At 38.2% G+C, this 13,599-nt stretch overlaps 1 protein-coding gene across 1 annotated transcript in view; it reads right to left on the reverse strand.

The window, feature by feature from the left end:
- LOC126143981 (mast cell tryptase-like) overlaps positions 1-13,599 on the reverse strand; it is a 66,504-nt gene that overhangs the window by 11,352 nt on the left and 41,553 nt on the right. The window contains exon 4 of the mRNA XM_049915462.1: positions 2,092-2,314. Within this exon, the coding sequence (XP_049771419.1) occupies positions 2,092-2,314 (223 nt within the window). The remainder of the gene's footprint in view (positions 1-2,091; positions 2,315-13,599) is intronic.

Below are 13,599 nucleotides of genomic sequence, written 5' to 3' on the forward strand. Positions count from 1 at the left end.
TCTTTCTTTCTTTTTTATTATAGATATTGCTATTGTAATACATTTGTTTTTTAGATATAATTATAAGCAAAGTTATAAGTTTCCTAAAATTGAAATAACATGCTAGTCAATTCTCAGTCTGCACCTCGTCTGAAGGTGGCTCATTTTAGAACTGTTTTTGCATGTATCTCCATTGACTGATGGCACCTGATAAATTTTAATTCTCAGTCTGCACCTCGTCTGAAGGTGGCTCATTTTAGAACTGTTTTTGCATGTATCTCCATTGACTGATTGCACCTGATAAATTTTAATCTTTCTTTGATTACCTTATGATGAACAGTGCTAGGCAACAATAACTGCTTAACTCTAGACTGCAATATGGCTATACTTCAGTTCCGTCCAGTTCTATACTCTGCAGTGTCTGTGTTCAACTTGGTGCTGAATGGTTTTTGCCATTAAGTAAAAAAGATATAATGAAGGCACTGTTATGAGACCAGCGTAGAGTGTGTAGAATATAATCGACACCATGAGCAACTTGGACACAATCATAGATGTGTGAAGTACTGTCTATTAATGGGTAAGAATAGTGCAATTAAATGGTAAAATTTGCTTAACAGCTATTTCAAAGTATATTTACATGAAAATAATAAAAAAAAACATAGTTCAGAGTTTTCTTTTGGAATTTCTGTGAATATGTTTTGAAATGTAGCCATTTAAATTTTTAGCAGACTACATATTCCTAAAATCATAACAGATTTTCACTGTTATCGTCTCACAACAATACAGAGATTCATGATTATGTTCCTATACATCTGTCTCAGATTCTGGACAGTTGTGATTTCTGTATTACAGAAATTTATTTTTGGCTAATTGATTGAGCTACAACATTGTGGGCTACTTCAGGAACATTATAATATTTTTCTTGCCTCCAAGTCAATTCAGAGTTTTAGTGATACACATGCTTCTTTCTGAACTGACTGTATGGCATTGTTGGCCAGGAGGCCTCATCTGAGGCTGTTCAGCTGCCTGATGCAAGTCTTTCAGTTTACTGCCACTTTGGTGATTTGCCTGTCAATGATGATCATGGGATCAAATGGTTACAGCAACACAAACACCCAGTCCATGAGTGAAGAACATCTCTGACCAGGCTGGGAATCAAATCAGGGACCCTTCAATCTAGAGGTAATGGTGCTAGCCAGTAGACCATGAGCTACAGATTTGGTTCTGTCTGATTACTAAGTACATATCACCATTATTACAGCTGCCTGCAAATGTTCTAAAACATATGCTTTTTTCTTGTTTTAATATCTGTGTGGTAAGATTGCCTGTAATCAGAGTCAATCCAGTTCTGATAATTAAAAGTGACTGTATTGATGATGACAGTTGTTTTTAAGGAATGTATTTCTGGATGAACAAACCAAAAATTACATCCAGACTCCCCTCTTCTCCATTTTTTTTCATAAACACAGGCAACCATGCTTTGCTTCTATTCCAGACTGCTTAATATAACAATACAAAGAAATTTATATGATAGTGACAGAGAAAGTCAAAGCCTTTTGACTCTCTAAAATAGTGGTACTACAATTAACATGAAGTTAATCATGTGCAAGGAATAAAAAGAAAAACTTACACTTGACTAAACTGGATCTTGGAAGAAAATATAAATTATGTCCATCATGTATCTTTTTGTGTCATTATAATCACATTTCCAACATTCATATGTTTAAGTATTTGCCTCCCTCTTTGGTCTAACCATATGCAAGGATGTAGTGGCATCATGTGGTAAGCCCCTTGACAACCTGTTTCTACAACACTCTGTCTTGGGCATGACGACTTGCTTGCTGTAAGCCAATCCCAGTCAGGCTGATAATCTGGTCTGTCCACCACAATGGTGGGCATTCTCCATGTCTTTTCCCTCTATGATTGTTCCTTCTGTTGCTGCTTGCCTTCTGGCAATGTGACCAAAATATTTGTACTCTCCCATTATATAACATGTAGCTGCATGACATTGATAAAGTTACATTTAGATCTACAAGCAAGGTAGCGGTTTCTTGCTTCTGTAGAAAAAAATTGCATACTTTTGCTACAAATTTTTATTATTAAAGAATTTACCTCTTCTAAATTTTGGATGGAGAAGGATCTTGTCAATTCTGAAGACTTGCTCATATTTATTGTGCTGGCTGCGGCGATGTTTTCCCACTGTGACACGCAAACGTTCTGGATCATAACTCTGAAGACAGTGGGCAGCAGTCACAATGAGCCTTTCTGATATTATAGCTCCACCACAGTGGTGTTCATATGATTTTGCACCATATTTTAGTATTTCTATTTCAACCTGCCAATGCAAAATCATTACCGGAGATCAGCAAAGCAACTGACAATCTCAATGTGCTTTTGCAGACTAAGCAGTCGATAAATTAGTTTAACATCAGAAATACATAGTAGTAAGCAGAATTCCTTCACCAAGAGCTGAATTAAATTACTTATACCTACAGATAGTTAAAATTATAGAGTTATTAGACCACAGGTCTTTTCTCTAATTTCATTATAGAAGTTTATTAAAGTTTCTGCCAGCATTACATACAAATTGTGACCTCTGTATTTTTTGAATAAATTATACATATGATAGGAAAATGTCACTGCTGTAGAGCATAAATTGAATGAAGAGTTATGTATAAAAATTTATTATCTGTAATTGATTTTTCTGAAAAATCATGAAATTACTATTTGCAATGTCCAAGGACATACATGTTTTCTTGCATAAAAAGAAAAGGCCAAACAAAAAGAATCACAGCCTCAATGAATTCCATAGTTGTTGCTAACATTCATGTGCAGAGTGTATTGGGAACTGCAGTTTGCCATTTCTGATCTCAATCCTGCAATCTGTTTCTGAAGATAAGCTGAAAAAAGATATGGTCTAGAACTTTGGATGACACAATTTAAGTGCTGCAACTAATAATAAGAGAATGCAATAAGAATTCAAGTGCAGAAAAAGTAATTTAGGGCTGCTAAGTTGAGGGGCAAGGGGTATAAGGAGAATGCTACTTATGTTTGGCAATAAAATAACTGTACATTATATTTGTTTTCAAGTTTGACTAACAGTGTGTATTTATGACACATTTAATATTATTACCAATGAAATTATTGTAGACATTGTGGTTTGTGTAATAAAACATGTGTGAAATTTATTTCATAGCAAGTGCCAATGTGGGACCAATGTCCCCTATGTTTATACCCACTGATAAAGATTTAAATTCCTCAGAGTCCTCACTCAGACCAGATCTCAATTAACCAGTCAGCTTGAAGAACATATAAATTATGATATTCAGTTAACTGGTGATTGGTTTGAGAAAAACAAGCTCATAGTTAACACAATGAAAACCACTTACCTAAATTTCCACCTAAGAACAAATAAAATTATGCCTAATATGAAATTACACAGTTCCCAAATATCCCCAAATACAGAAACAAGATTTATAGCCCTATGGATCCAGGATAATCTAAAATGGCAAACACAGATTAATAAAACTAATAGTAAGCTAAACAAAGTATGCTATGCCCTATGAATCCTCGCATACTGCACGAGCCCAGAAACTGTTCACACAGCCTACTGTGCACAATTCCACAGTTTAATGCAGTATGGTATTATATTCTGGGGAGACCCTACACATAGCCCAAACATTCTCCTCACCCAAAAGAGAGCTATAAGAATAATGAATAAGGCAAAGCTGACTGATAGCTGCAGACCTCTCTTCCAAAAGTTGCTCATCCTACCCCTTGGCAGCCTGTATATACTAGAACTATGCAAATTTGTAAAAAAGTAATATTACAAAATTTAATAAAAATGTAAATGGCTCTGAGCACTATGGGACTTAACATATATGGTCATCAGTCAATAAAAATGTAAATGTCCATGACTATGATACAAGGAAGAAAATAAAACTCCATGTTAAAGAAATGCGCACTTCTGCCTTTAAAAACTCTCCCTTCGACAAAGTCATTAAAATATACAACAGCCTGTCATCATAAATAAAAAACAGTAAGTCCCTGACTGTATTTAATAAAAAATTCAAATCATTCCTACTTGATCATTGTTTTTACAGTGCAAGTGAATTTCTGATCCACATGGGTGGAAATAAACATGGAACAAACTGCAGCAAAGAATTTTGCAAAGAGTAAAACATTAATGGAAGTATGTGCAAAAATCTTACATCTATATCATCTGCTACTAAGCAAATTAATTACAGAAAGAATATCCAACCAGGTACTGTTGTATATATGTGTAAGAGGAATACAGCACTAAAATACAAATGTGTAACTGAGTAAGTAATTTGTGTGTTCATAAATTTGTGTGTTCATAAGTTCTCAGAAAATACGTATGTAAACTCATGTTTGTATAAACTTTCAGCATATTACTTCATGCCAGCAAATTATCACAATGTCCAACATCAAATGTATGTTTTTGCATCACGATGTGCATGTCATGTACAGTATTGATGCAGAGGACAATAAATAAATAAATAATATTTTTGATTTCTTGTACTTCACATTGTGCAATATGCTGACATGGAATGCCATAAACACTAAGCATTTAGCATAATGGAGGACACTTGACATCCACAAAAAGGATCAAGGCAAAAATTTTCATGTTAAAGAAGATACTGTAACGACGGTAGTTTATTTGTCTTTGAGAATATGGATCATGGGAAGATGGAGGATATTCAATTCTGTGAATGCATTCACCAAGTAAATATTATTAAATAAATGCCTTACATCATGTGGGACTGCTTCACTAATATTATTTGAGATCTAGATCTTTATGTAAAGGTATTCATCAGTTAACTTCAGGGGAGATCTAGATTGACAAGGAAATGGAGCATCTGTCAAAATTGTATTTCTTTTGAGATATACAGCCACTGACTAGCTGACAAGAAAAATTTTAATTTATTTTGCTGATTCAGGAAAGAGATAAACAAATACTCATAATTCCTGATTCTTAAAAACTCCTGGCAGAGATTTTCAAACTGGTCCATCACACTGGTCTGTAGTGCTTAATGCTTAACATTCCTGGCTTCTCTCTCTCTCTCTCTCTCTCTCTCTCTCTCTCTCTCTCTCACTCTCTCTCTTCCCCTCCCCACTACCTCCAGTATCTACATTAAAATTTATATACTCCTTCAGTACCAGTAAGCAAAACCCTGTACTGAATTAGTTTGTCACTGGAACTTCTTCTTTCACAGATATTTATTATTTTTTGGCAGTTCAATTTTATCATCTCCTTTGCAATATGCAGCATACCCTCAGTTTCAGCTCACTGTGACATTAACAGCAGCAAAAACATAATGTGATTTTTTGCTGACTTCAAGTTCTGTAGCGATGCTTTCCCAAATAAGCCCAGTCTCACATGCTGACTTCACTAATATATACAAGACAAGTTCAATAATTAAGTAGACAAATGCTTGTGGGAAAAAAGTATTCAGTGAAAATTAAGCTTTTATAACTTTTTGGTGAAGTCTCCAGCAAGATCTATTCCATATCTCTTTTAAATTTCTAAATTCTATTATGAAGAATTCCCGTGCCTAGCATTTGATCCATTTTGCACACTTTGTTTAGCTGTACTTTTGTATTTAAATTTTATGAAGCTTAAAAATGCTTTGAACAGATAAAAAGTGTATGGAACAAGATTGGCTTGGTAAAGTAAATATGGCAACACATCCCATTCAATATTTTGAATCACCTCTCATATTTTCTAGTCAGAATAAATGCAGAATACTTTTTGTACTGGACTAATGCCTTTTGAGCACCTAGTGTTTTTTTCTTATTTCAGTTTGCATTTTATGTTGAAACATCTTCATAGCATGATCTTTCAAGTAGTTACAAAAATTTGATCCTTGAGAGCCACTGGTAATCATTAACATGGCTTTATTACCCTGAGATTAGAGTTTTTTCTTAGATAGGGTGTCCAAATGTTTGCATTCAAGACTTTACCATTTGGGTTCATTTTCAGAGTAGTGAATCCACATCTAATCACTAATCACTAATAACATGGTATAAGAAGTTATTGCTTTCCATAAAAAAACTATTGTGTGAGTTTAGTAAAGAAGCATACACTGCTGTCTTTGTGGAGATAAATCAACTCTCCTGGAACCCAATTCACACATTTTGTGACAATTAAGCTTTTCATGAGCAATTAAATCCACATTTCTAGTTACAGCATTTTAGAATTGTGCAATATTTGTCATTATGCAGTTTTGTAGTTTATTGCTTGATACTTCATCTAGTGGTATAGTTGGATGAATATAATTGACATTTGTTCTGATTGTTTAAAATGTTCAATCTGCTTATATACATTTCTGTGGATTAAGCACTTCTCAGTATATTGTATCAACAGTACTGAGTAACTTGCAGCTCATTTCACACCTATATATAACAAAAGTCTTATCACTGGATACCGTTTTTCTGATGTACATATTTTATAGGAATCCAACATTTTGAGATGAATGAGAGAGGTTGTCTTTATTTATGTTCCTTTAAAAGCAGTTCTCAACTTGGCTTACAGAAAGTTTCATCCAGTAGTACTGAGTTTCCTCTGCAGTTTGTCTTGTTTAGTACCGAAAATCTCTCACATTATTACAGAACAGTACTAATTTACTAGACACACTATGAACAATATTGTGTGATGTGTTCCCATCACTTAACTAACAACATAGTGTACTCTTATACTGAGCCCCATTCTTGGAATTATCTTGGTAAATTGTGTAACCAATAAAATAAGTCAAGGGGAGGGAGGGGGGGGGGGATAAGAACATGGCACATACAGTAAAATAAAATTAGTTCAACCAGACGACAAGAACCAAGAATTTTCTCCAGGATAAGGACTTCTTTCTTGTGTTCTGGAGCAAAGAATATAAAGTGAAATGTCCCCCTGGGATGCAAGTAGAGAGTCTACCAGCAGCAAGCTGCTGTCAGTTAACACATAGGAAAATAATAATCCATAAATAGCTAATGAAAATAGAAGATAAATGCACAAACAAAGAGGATGAGACAAAGAAAAGACACAATCAAAGAAAATCAATAGAAAGTGTAGAACACTTAGTAACTTTTCAAAAATAGGGAATTGTGATAATGATAAAGCAGAGGATAAAAGTAACTGTAAGAAGTAATGGAAAGCTGTGGAGAGGTGCTGACAAGATGCTTAGGAGGAACAATTGGTGAAAATTAAGAGCAGATAAATGTCAAGTGTGTCACTTCCCATGCTGATAGCCTCAAAGCAACAACAATAATGAAGTGACTCCAATATCAGCAGTGATAATAATGTTAATCTGGTCCATGCTCTTGTGAATGAGTTTGTGTGTATTTGTATATATGGTACAGTCTCATTTATGTGAGTGCATGTCAAAAGCTGAAATAACCATCTTTTGCAGCACAGACATGCAGGAAGAGAGTCTGTGAGGTTCTGGAAGGTATTGACAGTGATGTGGAGCCATGGTGACTCCAGTGACATAGCCAGATGTTCTAGGTTTCTCAGTTGCAGACCTATGGTGCAAACAGCTGGATCAAGGTCATCCTACAGATTCTCATTTGGGTTTAAATCGGGGGAGTTTGATGTCCGGGAGTGTATGGTAAACTCATCCTGGTGCTCTTTGAACCATGCACATACACTGTAAGCTGTGTGACACATTGAATTTTCCTGCTGATAGATGCCATTGTGCTGGGGAGAAATAAACTGCATGTGGGGGTGGACATGATCCCCAAGGATAGATGCATACTTGTGTTGATCCATTGTCCCTTCCAGAATGACAAGATCACCCAAGGAATGCTACAAAAACATTTCCCAGATCATAACACTCCCTCATCAGGCCTAGACCCTTACTACAATTTCTATAGGGCTGAACACGTCAGTGGCTATTGGGTCCGATGGAGCATACAAGGTGATTAATTGGAAAAGACCACCTGTCACCATTCACTGGATGTCCAGCTGTTGTATTGGCGTGCAAATTCCAGCCTTTGTTGCTGATGAGCAGCAGTCAGCATAGATGCATGAATCTGACTCCTGCTGTGGAGACCCATGCACAGCAACATTCACTGAACGCCTCTAGTTGGTATCCCCTTGATTCATCTGGATGGTCAGTTGTTCAGCAGTCACACATCTATTCACCTGTATATATCTCCACAGCCATCATACACCCAAGCCATTTATGGAAGGCCAATATCATGCCCTTTTGGATGTCTAGATCACTCTGTTTCTGCATTACAACAACTGCACTGTTTTCTGCATACATCTCTCCCCCCTAGACACACCTTATATATCCTCCACTATAGTGCTTCCCCCTGCTTTCTGTAAGTGATTATTGCATGTTCACATTGAACATAGGCAGTGGCCACATTAATGTGACTGGATTGTGTTTATGTTAGGGATTTTGTTATTTTATATTCTTGTTAAATTCCTCTCTTTCTTGCTGACTTCTTTCTTCTTCATCTTTATCAGTATATTGTGTTTTACATTTCATCTTTGTCTGGAGCAACTTAACATCTTCACCTATGTGTATTTTCTCTGTCACAAAGACAGCATTCTGAAAAATATGAGGGCTCAAGATTTTTTTCCATTTGTGTTTCTGTAAATTCTGCCTTGATTGCCTCTGTTTAGTAATTGTTTCATGAAAAAACATGAATAACACACATTGAAATGCCTTCCAACACACATGCTAATGTAATGAATGCCAAGAGAAACATGACAAGCTGCCATTAAGCAGAGAAGTTAGGAAGAATCTGCTATGTATAAATCTACACCACAGTTGGAAATTTGCCAATGTGTAATTGGTGCTGGCGTAACTGAGATCAGACGGGGCCTGGAAGTTGCATCTGAGTCATAGAGGGAGTCATGGAAGACTAAAGCGAAAACACAATTAGTCTAAATGATTAGTGGAAAATCTCATATAAAATGAAACAAATACTAACAAAGAGATAGAGGGGCTGGCCAGTACTTAGCTCAGTACAGCCGATAGATACACAAAACAGAACAGAAAATTTATGTATCCTAGCTTTCGGAACTTTGTTGATTCATCAGGGAGGAGAGAGGGGAAAAAAGGGGAAGAAGGGAAAGTGGATTCAGTTACTCACAATCCCAGTTATGAAGCAACAGGGGAAAGGTAAACAGGGAGGGTAGCAAGGATGGAGGCATGGGTGTCAGAGAGAAGCCAAAGATATTCTACTGTAAGTACTGTGCCAGCTTCAAACCAAAGAGGATGCATACGGAAGTAAAGAGTATATAGTATAAAGATAAACACAACTATGTAGGATGAAAAGATGCATGAATGGCTAAAGAGGAAAGTGAAAGAGGAGAAGACTGAAGAGTAAATGGGAGTGAGATTGGTTAACATAGGTTCAGTCCAGAGGGATGGCGGGATGAGAGGATGTGTTGGAGTGTAAGTTCCCATCTCCGCAGTTCCAAGGGACTGGTGTTGGGTGGGAGAAGCCAAAAGGCATGTACGGTGTAGCAGGTACCTAGGTCCCTCGAATTATGCTGGAGGGCATGCTCTGCTGCTGGGTATTGGACCTTTCCTAGGCGGCCAGTTCGCCTGTGCCCATTCATGCACTCAGTCAGTTTAGTTGTAGTCATACCAATGTAAAAGGCTGTGCAGTGCAGGCATGTCAGCTGATAAATGATATGTGTTGTTTCACATGTGACCCTGCCTTGAATTGTGTATGTTTTACCAGCAGTGGGGCTGGAGCAGATGGTTGTGGGGAGATGCATGGGGAAGGTTTTGCAGCGGGGTCCGTTACAGGGCTAGGAACCGCTTGGTAGAAAAGGTGGTCTGGGAATATTGTAGGGTTTGACAAGGATGTTACGGAGGCTAGGAGGGTGACGAAAGGCAACTCTGGGTGGTGTGGGGAGAATATTGTCAAGGGATGATCTCATTTCAGGGCTTGACTTGAGAAAGTCATATCCCTGGCTGAGTAATTTGTTGATGTATTCGAGGCCAGGATAATAATGAGTGACAAGGGGGATGCTCTTTGTGGTTTGAGGGTAGGAACATTGTTGTTGGACGGGGAGGAATGTATTGTATTGCTTGGGAGATCTGTTTGTGGACAAGGTCTGCAGGATAGTTGCGGGAGAGGAAAGCACTGGTCAGGTTATTTGTGTAATTGTTGAGGGATTTGTCACTGGAGCAGATACGTTTGCCACAAATACCTAGGCTGTAGGGAAGGGAGAATTTGATGTGGAATGGATGGCAGCTATCAAAGTGTAGGTACTGTTGTTTGTTGTGGGTTTGATGTGGACAGAGGTGTGGATGTGAGCTTCAACAAGATGAAGGTGGCTTGGGTTTTGGAGAAGAACCAGGTGAAATTCAGATGCAAAAAGGAGTTGAGGTTATGGAGGAAATTAAGGAGTGTTTCTTCACCATGAGTCCAGATCACAAAGATGTCATCTATAAACGTATACCAGGCCAGGGGAAGCAGCTGTTGGGTCTTCAGGAAAGCCTCTTCCATGCAGCCCATGAAGAGGTTGGCAAAGGATGGAGCCATCCTGGTTCCCATGGCTGTTCCCTTGATTTATTTGTAGGTCTGGCCTTCAAAAGTGAAGTAATTATGGGTGAGGATGAAGTTGGTATGTGTGATAAGGAATGAGGTTTTTGGAAGATCTTCGGGTGGGCGTTGGGAGAAGTAGTGTTCAAGGGCAGAGAGACCATGGGTATGTGGGATGTTTGTGTAAAGGGATGTAGCATCTATGGTGACAAGATAAGTTCCAGGTGGGAGGGGAGTGGGAATGGATTTGAGGGGTTCTAGGCAGTGGTTTGTGTCTTTGATGTAGGATAGGAGTCTGCAGGTGATAGATTGGAGGTGTTGGTCTACCAGAGCTGAGATATGTTCTGCTGGGGCTTTGAAGCCTGCCTCAGTAGGACAGCCAGGATGGTTCTCTTTGTGGATTTTTGGTAATAGGTAGAAGGTAGGAGTACGTGGCTCAGGTGGAGTGAGTAGATCTATGGAAGCCGTTGTGAGGCCTTGTGAGTGACCCTGGATTTTTAGGATTTTCTGCAGCTCAGTCTGGATGGAGGGAATGGGATCCTGGGTAACAGCTTTGTAAGTTGAGGTGTCGGAGAGTTGACACAGTCCTTCTGCCACATACTCCACATGGTCAAGTACCACAGTCGGGGAGCCTTTATCCGCCGGGAGGATGACAATAGAACAGTTTGTTTTCAGTTCCTTAGTGGCACAGGATTCAGCTGGAGTGATGTTGGGGGTTGTTGGGATGTTCTTCAAGAATGACTGTCCTGACGCAAATGACTCCATATTCGCATGATAATTGTGGGATGCTGACCAACATGAGCAGTAATGTCACAGAATGAGAAACTGCAATCTCAATTCACCAAAATCCTGCCTCTGTCAAATTCATGGACTGTTGTCATGGTTTCTGCAAAGAAAATATAGGAAGTTATAATCATATCTAAAAACAAAGATGATGTGACTTACCAAACGAAAGCGCTGGCACATCAATAGACACACAAATAAACACAAACATACACACAAAATTCTAGCTTTCGCAACCAACAGTTGCGTCATCAGGAAAGAGGGAAGGAGAGGGAAAGACGAAAGGATTTGGGTTTTAAGGGAGAGGGTAAGGAGTCAGTCCAATCCCGGGAGCGGAAAGACTTACCTTAGGGGGAATAAAGGACGGGTATACACTCACACACACACACATATCCATCCACACATATACAGACACAAGCAGACATATACAGAGGCCTCTGTATATGTGTGGATGGATATGTGTGAGTGTGTGCGAGTGTATACCCGTCCTTTTTTCCCCCTAAGGTAAGTCTTTCCGCTCCTGGGATTGGAATGACTCCTTACCCTCTCCCTTAAAACCCAAATCCTTTCGTATTTCCCTCTCCTTCCCTCTTTCCTGAGGAGGCAACCGTTGGTTGCGAAAGCTAGAATTTTGTGTGTATGTTTGTGTTTGTTTGTGTGTCTATCGACGTGCCAGTGCTTTCGTTTGGTAAGTCACATCATCTTTGTTTTTAGATATATTTTTTCCCATGTGGAATGTCTCCCTCTATTATATTCATATCATTAATCGGAAGTTATAATCAGTTTGTCATATTTGTGTTTGGATACATACTGTCATTTATGCTCCAGAAAGTGTCATTGCTTTGCAATGTTATTTCCACATTTCGACTAGAAAGTGTGGTAAGTCACAATATGTAATCTTTATTCTGGATAATCTTTCCAAACTGCAGGGTCACTGACATTAGTTTGTTGTAGAATCATAGAACGTATTCTGAGCTCGATCATAATGAGGTATTTTGAACAGAATGATCTCCTCCTTGCCAACCAGCATGGATTCTGAAAACATCAATCATGTGAAACCCAGTTCACAGTTTTCTCACATGACATACTGAAAGCTTTGGACCAAGGCAGTCAGCTACAGGCAGTATTTCTTCATCTCCAAAAATCATTTGGGTCAGTATCATATCTATGCTTATTATCCAAAGAACAATCATATGGGGCAGGATTGATGATTTTTTGGTATGGAGGATGCAGCATGTTATCTTGGTTGAAGAGTCATCATCAGATGTAGAAGCAGCTTTTGGTGTGTCCCAAGAAAGTGTATTGGTACCCTTCATGTTGTATATTGATGACCTTGCAGACAATATTAATAGTAACCACAGACTTTTTGTGGATGATACAGTTATCTATAATGAAGTGCTGTCTGAAAGAAGCTGCATAAATATTCAGTCAGTTCTTGATAAGATTTAAAAGTAGTGCAAATACTGGCAAATTGCTTTAAATATTCAGAAATGTAAAATGGTACACATCAGAAAATGAGAAAACGTAGTATCCTAAGACTACAGTATCAATGAGTCACAGTTGGAATCAGCAACTCATATGAATACCAGGCTGTACTGCTTTGTTGGGATATGACATGTAATGATCACATAGGTTCATTCATGGGTAAAGCAGGTGGTACACTTTCATTTACTGGAAGAATATTGCGGAAGGGCAATCACTCATGTGACCCCTCCTAGAATATTTGCTCAGTGTGTGGGACCCATGCCAGAGAGGACTGCCAGGGGATACTGAACACGTGCAAAGAAGGGCAGCATGAATGGTCACAGGTTTGTTTGACCCATGCAAGAATGTCACAGAGATGCTAATGAAACTGAACTGACAGACTCTTAAAAACAGGCGTAAACTATGCAGAGAAAACCTATTTACAAAGTTTCAAGAACCAGCTTTAAATGATGATTCTAGGAATATACTATGACCCTCTACATATCGCTGATATAGGGATTGTGAGGACGAGATTAGACTAATTACAGCATGCACACAGGCATTTAAATAGTCATTCTTTCCACACTCCATATGTGAATGGAATAGGAAGAAACTCTAATAACTGGTACAATGAGATGTACCCTCAGTTGTGCATCTGACAGAGGACTTTGGAGCATAGATATAGGTGTGGATGTAGATGAATGTGGGTCAAAAGTCACTACCCATCATAACCTAACTGAAAACGAAATAAAATGATAGGAATTTTGAAATAACTGAACACTTTATTGAAGTTATAGGGCTATTTATAACATTCCTTCTTGAACTGCTTTCCATCTTTGTTGATACAAC

Source organism: Schistocerca cancellata, chromosome 2 (genome assembly GCF_023864275.1).
Source record: "Schistocerca cancellata isolate TAMUIC-IGC-003103 chromosome 2, iqSchCanc2.1, whole genome shotgun sequence".
NCBI lineage: Eukaryota > Metazoa > Arthropoda > Insecta > Orthoptera > Acrididae > Schistocerca > Schistocerca cancellata.